This window comes from Phocoena phocoena, chromosome 2 (genome assembly GCF_963924675.1).
Source record: "Phocoena phocoena chromosome 2, mPhoPho1.1, whole genome shotgun sequence".
Classification (NCBI taxonomy): Eukaryota; Metazoa; Chordata; class Mammalia; order Artiodactyla; family Phocoenidae; genus Phocoena; species Phocoena phocoena.
The window spans coordinates 61,827,194-61,842,297 of NC_089220.1; the positions used below are offsets into that span (position 1 = coordinate 61,827,194).

Sequence of the window (15,104 nt, forward strand, 5' to 3'; positions counted from 1 at the left end):
TTTGCAAAATCTCAACAATTGCACGTTTCAGAAGTTCAGGTTGATTTAGAATAAATATACACATGTGGTTTTACCAAAGACTAGTTTTAAAAGTTCCTTAAGCCCTTTGAGGGGTGCAGGTTTCTTCACTATGTTAAAACAGTGTGTGGCCAACACAAACGTCTCGTTCAGTCCTTAACATTGCTTTTGTTTTTAACTCCTACAGTCATGTCAGGTGTTCTGTGAGAGAGAAGTTATGGTAAGAGATATTTAAGTGTCATCAGCACAGAGGATGTGAGTCCATAGAGCCAGCTTTCGAGGCAGGAGGGTTGGAGGGCAGAGGGGTGGGATCCGAGACCAGGGAAGAAGGGGAGGGTGTGCTGAGGGGGTGGGGGCGGGGCGGGACTCGGGTGAAGCTGCGGCTTCTGAATCTCCCATCAGAGTGCGGAAGCCGTGACAGAGTGGCTACCTTCTCGGGCTGCCTGCATTCCCTTGAACGCCAGCGACGCGGGAATGTCACAGTTGTGGGGGGAAAGTGGGGTGCCACTGGCATGTTGCCACCCGTGTCCAGCAACATAACCAGAAGGAGCAGCGCTGTACGTCATGTAAGGCGACACTTGGGCTGGGGTAGGATAAGGAGCCATGCTGGATGCTGACACAAAACTGCTTACAGCTGGGAGACCATTTGGTGCCTAAGAGGAGTAGGAAAAGAGAAGAGGTGAAAATCACATTAGAGCGGTTGACATTTCACGAGTTCTTAGAAAGAAGCAGAATGTCAGTTCTGAGTAGTAACTAACAATATTCTGACCCTACTTTCTGATTTTTTGTTGTTGTTGTTTAGACTTGACTCTTTTTATATTCTAAATGCATTCACAGTCTTGCTACTTAAACATATTCTTTCCACAAAGATTTTGAGGAAGCTACAACCAGAAAATTCACAGTATTTGCTTTTGCTACTTGGAATTATAGGAAGGAAATGCAGGGTGAGAAAAGAATTAATTGTGATTAAGTACTCTTAGAATCCATTCAGCTCTCTATCTGCCTTTGTCAACCCTCCCCATACTTCAGTTTTGTTTGACTCTTTTGTTGAGGCATTTGTGAAGGGCCTGGTTGGTATAGCTTTCATTTCCATTAAAGAAGGGCAGAGTATGGGCTGTCACTTTAGAAACTCAAAATGAGCGTGACCTTTGTTAAATAAAACGTGGGCCATATTTAAAAACCAAGTTGAAAATGCTTGTTGGACGAAGCACATGCAAAATCAGGCAGTTTGTCTAGAAGGGTTCTTTAATGACAATTGGGAGTATATTTTCCAGAGCTATTTTATCAAAAAGGAAACTGTCAGAATATAAAAGAATCGCATATGCATGGTTTTGAAATTGGAAAATATGCTTGCTAAGTCTTAGGGCCCTGTGATCTGAATTTTTAGAAGCCACATGGATAAATCTCTTGAAATGAATTAAAATGTAAAATGTTAGTTTGCAAACAAAATGCAGCAACGCTGGCAGGCAAGTCTGCCTAGAAGCCAGTGTTCTCTTGGCAACCAATAAATTATTGTTGGTATCGTTACTATTAACAACACCAAAAACACCGTGATTTCTAATCCTCATTCTGGCATGAATACTCGGCATCCTTCTTCAACTAACTTCATTTTTCCCCCTGAATTTCTACATTGTTGGGGCTTCCCTGGTGACACAGTGGTTAAGAATCTGCCTGCCAATGCAGGGGACACAGGTTTGAGCCCTGGTCCGGGAAGATCCCACACCCGGCAAAGCAACTAAGCCCATGCGCCACAACTACTGAGCCTGCGCTATAGAGCCCATGGGCCACAACTACTGAGCCTGCGTGCCACAACTACTGAAGCCCGTGTGCCACAACTACTGAAGCCCATGTGCCTAGAGTCCATGCTCCGCAACAAGAGAAGCCACCGCAAGGAGAAGCCCGCGCACCACAAGGAAGAGTAGCCCCCCCACTCGCTGCAAGTAGAGAAAGCCCACACAGCAGCGAAGGCCCAATGCAGCCAAAAATTAATTAATTAATTAAAATTTTAAAAACATTTCTACATTGTTTAGAAATAAAGAAAATCCTGTTTCCTGGTAGTGATGTGAATAAATAAACATATCACCATATTTCCTAATGAAACTATATGTAAATAATAGAAATATTATTCATAAAACCAATTTAAGCCTTAGAGGTAAGAAAAGCGGACATATGTTGGATACTTTTTCCAATTCAATTTGCAACACAGAAATTGTTTTCTAATTTAATTCATTTGGTTATTATTTTCACTTCCACATCTATGAGAATGCAACAGTGAGGTCTCAAAAATGATTTTCTCAATTAAGAGTAATGCATGGAGTAGAATATATACATGAATGTGATTTAACACTACTTGTGGATTTCTGACAAAATAAGAATAAAAGTAGAGGAGTTAGCTTTGCGTAGTTCTATAAGAAGACACACCTCATGTTCTTTTTGTCAGAGTGCTTGTTCTTTGAAAAATGGGGAAGAGGAAAGGAAACTGAGGTTTCCTGAATCTGTCCTATGTCCCAAGCACTAAGAAATATCCAACATATTTTGTCAAATAATTGGAACTGACAAATTGTATCTCATTTTAACCTATTGAGTTTATAATAATTACAAGATAATTTATAATGAGTACAATGCGATGTTCAATTGAAATTAAAATGTGTTACAATGGATGATGCTTTGTTTTTTAACAAAGAAGCCATTGCACATCACTGTTGAATACAAATGAAATATTATCCTCTTTCTATACAAAAGAATATAGATTAAGGAGTTTAGCCATTTACCCTATAGGCCAATCAGCAAGTCCATGGCCATGTGTTAAAAGAAATTATCATCCCTGTCTGCTGCAGGACCCTCTGTAGCAAATCATGCTACTCTTCCAGACAATTAAAAGATAGATACAATTTAATTTCAAACTAGAGCGTCTTTTCTGGTAAAAGATTCTTTCCTCTTCTAGAACCTGATTCTCATTCTTAGATCCTAATTCTGCTTCTTAACTTCTAAAAGGAACTTTTTCCTTCTTTCTGAAAATGGCTCAAAAAAGATACACTTTAAGGCTCTCAACAGATGAATATGAAGATAGACAACTGTCGAATTGCAGAAGAAATTTAGCATTGCATAGAGATTTTATTTCTGATCATTATTATCTAGAATTTCCCCAATAACCTAAGAGAAATTAGTTTGGAAAGGGATTGTTCCACTTCAGTTATGGAAAGGTGTTTGCATCTATATTTGGCCTCTTCCATTCTAGCATTAATTAATATTTTATACTATTTGTGCCAATGTGCACCAAGAATCATAAAATAAGAATGTTCAGGTTGAAATTACTTTTAAAATAATGAAAACCTTTGCTCAACACTTTCCAAGTACATAGGTTAGATTATTTACTATAATACAGAAACAGCGTATTGTTTAGTAATACATTAGCAGAAAAAAATGTATTGGTGAGTTCTATTTTTCATCACAGCTAAGTTTTTCCTACGCATTCTGTTTTCTTTATATTTTTTCTATCATTCAACATTACATTTCTCTCTGAAATACTTGCTTTGTTATTGTCCCTTTCCCTTCCTTACACCCTTGCCCTTGGAACCACTGCTCTCTGATGTGACCCCTTTATTTGGGGCTCTTCAGCCATTCTGATGTAATGTCCACAATCTCTTACATGGGTCCACTTCTTTTTGCCCAGAGATGTTCTCCCTGAGAAGGCAGGCTGGACTAGACTCTCATTTTAAGTAATGCTCCTAGGATTTGGGGGGAGGGAAAATGTTGGATTTAGGCCCCTGTTACCTTCAGATGCCTTACTTACTCCATAACTACATTTGTTTGTCAGGTGTAAAAAACACTAAGAGTTCTTTCCAGATTTGTCCATTTTCTATTAAGGCAAACTTGTTTTTCATGCTATTAGTCCTATTAGTATGAAATATTTCAAAGTTCTCTAAAATCTGCAATATATTTAGAGTCATTTTAGTGATGTGGGCCCCTCTGTACTGCAGAAAGGAAAGTTGGGAAAGGAAGCTCAGAGAGGTTTGACATCCTCGTCTTGTAGAAAAAGGCAAGGGGAGGCTAATAAGGTGTTTGCTTAAAAGAAAAAAAAAAGAAATCTTTAAACAGTTTAAAAATAGCTCTTAGCTTTCCCTCAGGTTAAATTATGACCTAGATTTGGGGTGGAAAAGTTTTGTCTTAATTTCCCTTTTTACTTTTAAAGTTCAGATTTAGAAATTTTTTAAAAAATGGCTTGAGCAAGATAAGAGAACAAGCATGCTTTAACTGAAACGTACCTGCCACCTTCACTATTCATTCATTCAGTTTTCTCACTATTAATTTTGAAACATGACATTAGTAAAAGGTATAAATCTCTACCAGGTAAAGTAATTGTGATTTATGATGCAATCACTGAAAGAGTAAAATTTTCCACCACAAAGGAAAACAACTACAGGTAGCATTGATGTTTGTTTATTCTTTCCAATAAAAGAGTACATGACTTAAAATTCCCAAATCTGTTTAATGTTTTCAGTGAAGGGCATGTAATTAATCTGAAAAGCTAGTTAGGCTGAGTAGAGTCTACCAAATGTACACCATAAATATAGTGGGAGCAAACATGCTAAATTACTCTATTTAATTGGATTGTAAATATGATTTATAAATTGACCAACATATGGAATCCCCAGGGAAGAGTAAACAAATTTTCCAAATGAAACCCCAGCAATCGGCATGTAATGGAAATCTCATTTTTGAAAATGACTTTACCTAAAGATTCCATAAATAAAACCTCAATCCATCAACCCCTTTTTCAGGTAGATCTTCCATGAAAGCCCTGAGAATCCTTTCCTCTAAAGAACTGTACAAGGGTCCTCCCTAAGGCAAACTATCTTCTACCTAATGTTGAGAACGAGATTTACTAATACAAAATAAAATAGACCAAATTGTATACCCTGGAAAAAGTAAGTTCCTTGCTCTGTTGAATGTTTCTAGAAAAAGATGGATTTTTATCCCACTGACATTAAACGAAAGAGTCCAGAAAAAATACATAAGATGCAATGCAGTCTAGTTAGGGCCATCACAAGAGAGAATGAAAGTATGAGTTTTCATTGCATTTGTTCTAAAATGTTAGAAATACAGATTTGCCAGTTTTCAAAAATATTCCTAAGTGAATATGTCAAGAAGCTATAGTGGCAGAGAGCTAGACTGTAAACAATTTGAGGACAGGGACTTGTCTTTAATCATCTCACATCCCCACAAAATGGGACACATTATAGGCGTTTCATAATCATTTGTATACTTAAGTTAGTGCAGCCTTTTGAAAGCAAAAGATGTGTTGCTCTTGCTTTTAAGAAACAACAGGAAAAAAAACCCGAACTGGGCACCCTTTATCACCGAACAAGCATTACACTTTAAGTAAAGCAAAATGAGTAAAGCTGTTGAAAAGGTCAATAAAAGTTGTAACCTAGCTACTTCATTATTGATTTATGGTCATTCCATTTATTCCCCACCCCCACCCCCAGAGAAAATGGAAATGCATTAGTATCCAAACACTTGTGACCGTGAAAAACTGGTATGACAACTGTCTGGCAATTAGATGTTATAGACTATTCTTCAGATGCTGGTAGTTGTCTACTCAACATTTTTTCTCCTGAAGAAAATGCAAATAGCAGTGCCAAGTCTTCTATCTACAGTCTTTCATCCACTCATCAGTTCTACCTGGTTCTTCCCTTATGACAAAATCAGTTTACCTTGGCCTTATAATAAAGTAGGTTCAGCCACAAATAGAGATGTGCTTCACCTAGAATTTCAACCTCGATATCATAAGCAAGGAAAAGCTTCAGATCTGAAAATAAACAAGATTCTCTCTCTTTTTTGGTGAAAATCATTTTTCTGACTGCTGTTCTACCCTTCTTAATTCGTTATGCAATAACCTAGTAGAATAAATCTGACAAAATGAAATGACGGTTGTAAATATGGTTTCAACATTCATCCAAAAGGATCTTAATTATGGGTAATTGCAGATCTAAATGTCTCTAGGTAATGGAAAGCTGCTATTTAAAATGTTTTTCTAAACTTTATTTTTCCAAAATGTTATTAAAATTGATGTAGCCTTGAAAAAAATTTACATTGCTTTTTTTGGTATTTTATATGACACATTTTAGCGATACATAATCATTAATTTTGTTTTAAAACATAGTTAAAAGTTAATCAGGTCAAAGAATATTTTTCATAATAAATAACATGAATTTCAAAGACTATTGGCATTTGCCTAAAATTGCATTCTCTACAAAATTATAAATTATTTAACACAAAGTTAACTTTGTTTGATATGAAGAAAAATCCACGGCAACTTCATTTATATTTTCACAAGAACAGTGTGTCTGCAAGGACAGCCAGTCTGTTAAATAATGCACTAGAAAATTATATTCAGTATGCTGAAATACTATATTTCAAATGCAATGTACAAATGAATGTTTCATAAGAATTTCAGATTAATTTGTCTCCAAATTAAACTCTTTTCACATCTCATTTAACTCTGAACTTTTTCATAAATTCAAGTGTTTATAGACTATTCTCCATTCCTGAGATCTCAATTTGTAGCTAATTTTATATTAAACTTGCTGTCTTGAGTTGACGTATACTACCCCAAAATGAAGATACTCAAAGATTATAAATCTACCATTCAGATGACTTTAATTAGAGTACCAGATATTCATTTTTTTCTGAGAAAGCATGCCCAATTATACAAAGAAAATTTCAAGAACTATACAACTGTTTATAAACTGTTAGAATGAGGCATTAATTCACTAAGTACCACGTATAAGGGTAGATCTATTCCAACCTCATGTTTCTCTGTATGTTTTTGTTTTTGTTTTTGCCATGCAGTTGCATTCAAGAGAGGTTTTACAGTTTCCACAGAAAAGGAGCAGCGATTAGGAACCAGAGAACATTATTGTCATTCAGAGTTAGATGAGATTAAAGAGTTCTAGCCCAATATTAAATGTGGGTGAAAAAAGCCAAAATAAATATCCTTTTTCTCCCATCCTCAAAGATAGACAATAAGGACTTCAGAATGGCACTATAAAATATCAATTGCAGTGTAATATTAAAGTGTACAGTTTGAATATTCTAAACTAATGTTTTAAAAACAAGATAGATTTGTGCATAAGGTTCTAATTACTAGCAATCGGGCATCCTTCTTTGCAGTTTAAGCTGAAAACAGAAACTCTAGATTACAGTAATCAATAGAACCTATGATCAGGTGTCAAGTCAGCCCCTCTGGTAATTTTACAGGTATATTCTGACAAAGGATTATGCTCTAAATCCTATAATCCTGAACCTTGATTTCCTCCTTTATATACTAAAATGAAACTGAGATTATATAATACTACACTATTTAATAACAACCATAAATGCACTAAAAGTATTATGTGCAAAAATTTTGAGAATTTTTTTTTGCCAAAGACTTTCAATTTTTGTTTATAATACTAATAGAGAAAAGTTTTACCTAAGTTTACACTAGGGTTGTGGAAATGGACATATGCTGATAACATTTTGAAATATAACTTAAAAAAAATAAAACTACCCTTTGAATATTTGTAGGAGAAATGCATATACGTATGGAATACACACACACAACACACCTTACATTTGCATGTTTGTTTATGAGCAAGTTTTAATGTACAATTTTACCCTCAAGGAAATCAACATCTAAATTCCAAAACTGCTCACAAAATGACACAGTCTAAGTGTATGTGTCTACTTAGCACACCTTCAGCATTAAGCACTATTTTGATAATCATAATAGAGTAGCTACTGATTTAATTATGCACAGAAATTTTTCAAGTTTTGATATTTTACATCATTTGTATTATCTTGCTACATGGCAATGCAGAAGATTAGCATATTGCCATTAAGAACTTTCCAAATGAAAGTTTGATACAAATGTCTTTTTCTTCTGCAAAAAAATTTTGACTTGTCCTCAAGCATTTAGAGCAATACTTATTTGGCCACTTATTTAAGTTACTCTTATAAATCTGATAATTAAGTGATTTGATATTCACTGTATAAAATGTAATGGATTTTTAATGTTCAGAATATGCAGGATAGATTACTTGACACAGTGTTCTATTTTTATTTTAAATTGATTAGTTTCATTTTGAAGTGTATGTATTAACTAACCATTTCTAAACAAGATAATACACTAGGTCTATAATTCAAAGGAGTAAAAATAAAATTAATGATAAAGATTTTTGGATTATGACGCTGCTTTATATATAAACTGGGTTCATCAACTACATGTGGGAATTAGAGACCTTTATTTTCAACTCTGTACTTCACAATGTTATTCCAGGAAATGAAGACCTAATAAACATTACTGAGCACCAATTAAATGCTTACTACTCTGTATACTAGGTGCTTTATAGATGCTCTTTTGTTTGTAACAAAATACCTTGACACTTTTTGACTATGAGCTGGCTGACCAAAGTATATTCTGACAAAAGAAAAAATTTCTTGTTTTTTGAGTCAATCTCTAACGCCATTTCTATCAGGGTAATATTTAATGAATGCCTACTATGTGCCCTATGGTTGCATTATCTCGTTGAAATTTCACATCTCTTGAGGTTGACCCTATTATTTCCCTGTTTTATAGATGAAAAAAATGGAGTCTCTAAAAGGTTAATAACTTGAGTAAGTGGCAATGGTGCCATTGTACATAATGCCTCTTCTTTATGAATTACCTGCTCTTCTGTGGAAGGTAGTGACAAACTTTCTTACAATTTCTCTTTGGCATTCTTTACGGTAGAAGGAGATTCAGGAAAGGGACCCTCCTTCCTTGCTGCTATTTTCTGTGATATTTGTCATGGGAGAGCTACTAATATATATGGGATTCTGTTTTAACAAAATAAGGGAGGGAAGAGGAACTAAAAATGGGGCTTGTTAGGGAAAATAAAGACTAGGATTTTTTTTCCCAATTGAATAAACGTTACAAGTTCCATTGCGCTTAAAAAGTTTAACAGATAAGAAAACATTAAAAGTTTTATGATTTCAAAATAATAAAATGAAAACTGGGTATTTTGAGGCTTTGGAATTGGAGTTTGGTATGAATAAATTTGCAAACCTACACAGGTCTGCTCAAATAAACCTTATGCTGCTTTCAGGTCCAGGTTTGTTTTTGTTGTTGTTTGCTTTTTTGAGAGCTTTGAACTCGACTCCACCGTGGTGATGAATATAGACTCAAAACTCCTGGGCTTTTGTTGTTGTGGTTGCTTAGTTTTTCTCAAAGAAAAAAAAAAACACGGGTGTTTTAATTTTTCTTATGGAGAGTCGGGGGAGGGCGAGAGGGAAAGAAAAATTAAACGGTCCACAGCCGGTCCGTATAATTTGAGGTTTTCTCACTAACCTCCCTGGGGAGATTACGACATGACCTTTAATCGGGAAATGGTAACTACGCGGTTTATCTGCTTGCCCTCTCCTCGCCGTCGCAGGACCAGCCACGCGCGCCCGTTCTCTGGGAGCCGCGGACCGCCAGCGCGGGAGGAGCCGCAGCGACGCGTCCTGGGGCGTGCAGACCGCTCGTCCCGCGCATAGCTGGGAACCCACGGCCGCTCTCCCGGCCCCTCGGAGGAGCCTTCCCGGGTAAGTGTACCCCGACGCGAGCCGCGTTAAAGGCTTCAGGCGCGACGTCCCCGCGCCTCCAGCGGCCGAGCAGGCCCGGAGGCGCTTCCAGGGCCGCGGGGGTCGAGGCCTCACTACACCCTCGCGGGTCCGGGCCTCCGTCCCGCCCCCATCGCCCCGGCCTGGGGCTCGTGGCCGCCACGGGGAGTGGACCTGGGTCTCTCCTCGGTCGAGGTTCCGAGAGGGGCCCGGGGCCTCCGTCGCCCGAACCCCCGCGGCCCACCCGGCGGGGCCCTCGCGTCCTCACCTGAGCGTACTTGGCTTCCTGCTCCAAGGCCCCCTTCTCCAGCCCGTTCACCGCGTGGGGGGCGGCGGCGGGGAAGTTGCTGCGGCCCAGGCTGCTCCACTCCTCCACCTTGGGGCTGTGGTAGGGGGAGCTGTCGCTCACTCCTGGGGAGGAGGAGAGGGCGTCAGGCTGGAGGGCCAACAGCGCGCCCCCTCCTGAGACCGGCTGCGAACCCGAGACCCGCGAGCGCGAGGGCTGCGACCTCTGCCGTCCCCCTGCCCTCCGCCTCCCAGGGGTGCGGGAACGGCCCCTCCGGCCGGGAGCCCAGGGCTCGGCCAAGGTGACTCGCCTCGAAGTAGGCCTCTCCCCGCCCTCTCCCCCACGCCCGCGGGAAGATACGTTTTTCTTTTTCATCCGGCCTTTGATTACCTCCTCCCGTCCTCGCTCCCCCGGGGAAACGAGTGGAAGGAATCTGAGAATTTTCCCCCAGTTTTCCCAAATCGGGGAAAGAACCCGTGAAACTGGATGCGCCGTTCTCCCCATTCCTAAGCCACGGTCCCAATCCTGACCCGGGGTCGACTGGGGTTCGACAAAAATCTGAGATTGGTGCTAACTGAAAAGGGAGAGAGGGTCTCCCAGGCCTAACCGCGCCTATGTTGGCTCTCAGAGACATCCAGAAAAGTGCTCACTGTGCTGTGGAGATCTAGTACTTATGTCAACAGATGGAACAAAAAACCTGCAAAGTCCTTTGCAAACAAATAACTAAAGGATGCCCACAATATACATGCAAAACATAGGTGCACAGGTTTCTGCCTTCCGTATATGCCTACCTTGTGTGAGACTACCCTTGATGCTCTATCTCTACACGTTAAATACATGAGGTTATGTGCATATGACTTAAAAAATAAATACTACAGTTACCACTGTAAATGCCACCAGTGTCAGAGGTAAGGTTATAGGTTTTCTTTTTCAATGAAACAAAAGGTTAGGATAATTAAAGTATAAGTATTTTGGAAAAGAAGTAAAGCCGTCAGCTATCCTTTATGTTTTTAATAGAGATGCAAAGAAAATTATACGGGCATAAACTGATTACCACGATACCTAGAGGTGTACAGACTGAATCACTGGCATCTTTAAGTGAGCAAGTAGAATTTTAAAGAGAAGATATTTGAAAACTATGAGCAGTTGGTCTTTGGGACCCATGGGTGGAGGACTGAATGAAGTTTGACAAAACTACTACAACTTGATTTTAAATACTTCCATCTGATACAGTGCTTCAAAGGGGCAATTATTTTGTAGAAACGATCGTTGGTAGAACTAATCATTTTATATTCACAGATTTGTCAGAAAACAGGTTGTTTAAAGCTGGTATCCAGAATCAACAACATGTAGAATGAAGAGTTGCTCTTCTCCATAATCTAATACTTTTTCAACTGACATTTGGTCTGATTGTAGGCTCCCTGGGGAAGAAAAGTTTTCTTTTCAACTCTGTCAGTCTTTTTTCACTATGCCTCCCCCTCTCCAAAGAATTAGATTGTGTTCCAATTTGCACCAGGAAACTGTATTTTGGCCCAGAACTGCCAGTCTCTTCTTGCCTTCCCAGACAAAAGGCAATCGGTGGGCACAAGCCTGAAGTTATCTTAAGAAATTGAGATCCCCCTGCGCGCCCCCATTTCTGCTGATCTCACACTTTCCCATGAACCGGGGCTTCCTTTAAGTGTCAGTGAGGTCAGTTTATCCTATAAATCAAGGGCAAACTCTCTTCAAATAAAGCTCCAACCAGCTCCGAACAAGACAAAACCAGGCTCTTAGAAGGATCTTGTAAAGTCACAGTCAGAAAACAAGAAGATGAGAAATCAGGGCTATGCTTTAATTATTTAAAAAGATAATTGTGCCAATGTGGTGGCAACCGAGAAAGGCAGGAAACAATTAAAGGAACTATTTCCCCTTTTCCTATTTAATTTTTCCTCTGCTCTTTTTAAACTTCTGGCTGAGAAATTAAGAAGGTAGGCTCTTTATCTCTGCATTATTTAAATTCTGCGTCTAGGGCATTTTTTACTTTCTTTTCTCCCTACGGAGGAAGAAGTTAACGCTGTTTTTGTTTTGTTTTGTCCCGTTTTAACAACGCAGTAAAAGAAAACAACTTCGGGTCTCCTGCGGAAGCCCGACTAAGCACAGGGGCTCGAGGAATCGTTCTTAGCGAGCAGAAAAGACACACCACACGCAAGGTCAAGGGTGAGAAAGGAAAGGCACCACTGAAAACGTGCAGGGACTAGATATCCACTCACATTCCCGGGGGCTGGGGGACCCTAAAGGGAAGCGGCAGGCGCGGGAAAAACGGGAAAGAACAGAAAAGAGGACAGCATGAAATCGCCGTGAATTTTCTCTTCATCACAGCAGTAGTTGGTGCCACTTCCTAAGACATATATGTAGTGAAATCTGTTAAGGTAAAAAGTGTCGGGGGGGGGGAGGAGGAGGGGGGAGGAGGGGGAGGACAAAGAGAGAAATAAAGCAGAAAATTAGTCCCAGAATGAGCAATGCTGTAACACGCAAGTTACTAGTAGTAACTTCAGGACCTCCGTTTCCGAGGAAAATGAAGTGAAGCATAAGAATGAAACCAATTAGGTGACATTTGAACTTCCTGCCTGAGCAAATTTGGTCTGATTGCCAGAATGCAAGAAGAACACTGCAGTTTCCACAGGGTGCCCGACTCCTCGCGGCCGCATCTGATCCCCAAACAAGCTGCCCGCAGCAGTGTCTGCAGCCGGCAGCCCCACGCCTGCTCGGGCCTCTCCGGCTGCGCCCCAAGTCCGGCCCTGGCGGCGCTCTCCAAGTGAGCGAGCTGGTCTGAGGCTGCGGCGGCGCGCGAGGCGGGGGAGGGTGGAAAATGCGAACCATGTGTCGGGGATGGGGGGATGCTGTGGGTCTGGTCGTTTGAGATGAGGCAGTAGACTGCGTGTGGCAAGGAAACGACGGGCATGAATTTCACGTTAATGAGATCAGGACACCCCATGGGAGGGCCCCTTACGTTCCCAAAGGAAGAAGCCTCAGGCGGTGGGATAGACGCGGGCCCCCCCGGAGGCCGCAGATACAGAGACCCCAGAGAGGCTGCGGCGGGAAGCTCTGCACATACACACATCCGGTCCCCGAGCCCTTACCTTGGTCGGTGATGGAGCGAATGCCCAGGATGTCGGTGACGGAGTGGGAGGAGGGCCAGGTGCGCGGCATGGCCACGGAGCCGGGGATGGCGGGCACGCCGGGCGGCGTGGGCACCTTAGCCGCGGCCGCCGTGATGGGGCTGGGGTACGAGTAGATGTGGTTATAGGGCAGCGCCGGCTGCGGCGCCGGCTGGTGCTGCTTGTATGAGTCGTAATGGCCCTGTTGGGCCAAGTTGCCGATCTTGTTGCGCAGGATGCGGCTGATAGAGCTCACCGAGGGCACGTTGTACTTGTCACACACGCCGTCCGCCAGTAGGCGGTCCCGTATCTCCCAGGCGAAGATGCCGGGGTCCCTCTGCTTGTAGGTCCGGATGTGCTTAACCACAGTGGGGGTGGTGACCCGAGGCTTGCTGCCCCCAATGGCCCCTGGCAAGATCGAGCCTGTCTCATTGTAGCGCGCCAGGATCTTGCTGACGCAGCCGTGCGAGACCCGTAGCTGGCGGCTGATGTCACACGGTCGGATGCCCAGTTGGGCCAGCTCCACTATGCGAAGCCGAATGGCGTTGGGCAGCGGCCTCCCGTTCACGAATACTCCTCCCAGCTGGTTCACCTCCCCGAAGGCTGGCTCTGCAAAACGAACACATGGCGCGCCGGGACGCGCATCCGCAGTTTGGGACAAGCGCTTGCCACTCGGCCTCCGCGCGCGTCATGGGACAAGGCGGATACACCCGCCTCGGACTAAGGACCCGGGCTTTCACCAAACCGTAAGGTCCCCAAGCCTTGAGGAACGGCCGCAAATCACCGCGGTCGAGTCAGCCCCTCCTCCCTCATTCCGGTAGTGCCTGAGGCCGCTACAGACAAATGTAGTGGTGAGACGCAGGGCCTCTCCGAGTGCTCAAAAGTCTCCGAAGCAGGCGGGGAAATCGGTCTCGACGCCTGCAAGCGGCTCCTTCTCGCCTACTCGGCGCTAAAGTCCTTGTGCCGCTCCCCCTTGATCCCCAGCGCCCCGCCTTGGGACCTGCGCAATTAGACAAAGTCTAGTCTTTTTTTCTGGTTGGCGTTTTTTCCCCCCCGTGTCTGCGTGTATGTGAAACAAAATTTGGTCCGCAACTGGGACCGCGGGGCTTGCTGATGCAACCTCTCCCTACTCTTGAAATCAGAAAATGGCATCAACAGCAGCAACCCAGTAGCCCGCGTTCAGACTGAGCTGCTGTGCGTCTCTGACCCTTAGCGTGTTCCTACAAGTTGTAGGAACACCAGCAAAGTCAATAAGGCGAGTGTGAGAGCTCAGTGGTGCGCGCCCTCGCGCGCCCTCCCTCCCTCCCTCGCCCGCTCGCTCCCTCCCTCCCTTCCCGGTTCTGACAGCGTCCCCCGCCGCCACTCACCCATTGCTCCGAGCAGTACACCAACCGGGCCCCAGTTCCGCACTCCCAGAAAGAAACTTTTCGCGTGGCCTCAGTGGCCCGGTGTGTCGCTCCCCCGGGCCGCTGGTGCCTCCGCTGCTCCCCGGGAGGAGGCGGCGAGAGTGCAAAAGGAAGGAGTAAAAGGAAGTCTGTGCCCCGATGAAAGAGGCTTGAGTTCTGCATTTCAATCTAAGCAGCAACGTGGGCTGGGCTGAGCGGGGCCGGGCGGCTCCGTCTATCACTCACTAGGGACACGCCCCCAAAGAGGAGGGCCCGAAGGCAAGCTGCATGATGATTGGTTTGGTCCGTTGAGCGACAGCACAGTCCGGGAAAGTCCTTCCGCTGTCTCTTTCAATCTTGCTCTGCACCTGGGTGACTAAATACAATGAAAAGAGGTGTTTGACACCTTCCCAGGGGCAGCGCAAACAGCAAAGTCAGGCTGTTAAAAATGCTGAATAAGCAAATGAAAGCGTTTGGTCTGAATATGAAAGACTCGAAGGGAGAAGGGGCTGAGAATACTTCTTTGGGGGAAAGACGGACATCTCAGAATTTAACTTCAAACTCTAGGTGGGAGGTGAGCGCCACCGTCTTTGATGGTGGTGATGGTGAGCGTTCTTAGAATAGCCTGTCCTGTAAGCCTCGATGGGATAT

The 15,104-nt window shown here is 42.9% G+C and overlaps 1 protein-coding gene across 1 annotated transcript; it reads right to left on the reverse strand.

The window, feature by feature from the left end:
* Positions 1-406: 406 nt before the first annotated feature.
* Positions 407-14,625, reverse strand: PAX9 (paired box 9). Its single transcript, XM_065871496.1, has 4 exons — positions 14,436-14,625; positions 13,051-13,677; positions 9,914-10,056; positions 407-671 (listed from the first exon to the last, which is right to left on the reverse strand). The coding sequence occupies exons 1-4, from the start codon at positions 14,437-14,439 to the stop codon at positions 417-419; spliced, it is 1,029 nt and encodes a 342-aa protein (XP_065727568.1). The 5' UTR covers positions 14,440-14,625; the 3' UTR covers positions 407-416.
* Positions 14,626-15,104: the final 479 nt, after the last annotated feature.

What these genes read in the sequence shown, in the direction of transcription:
- PAX9 (XM_065871496.1), bottom strand. An exon ending in TCGCTCCATCACCGACCAAG is followed by an intron (nt 10,057 to 13,050) that starts GTAAGGGCTCGG and finishes CCTCCTCCCCAG; the next exon opens with GAGTGAGCGACAGCTCCCCC. An exon ending in AGGAAGCCAAGTACGCTCAG is followed by an intron (nt 672 to 9,913) that starts GTGAGGACGCGA and finishes TACTCCTCTTAG; the next exon opens with GCACCAAATGGTCTCCCAGC.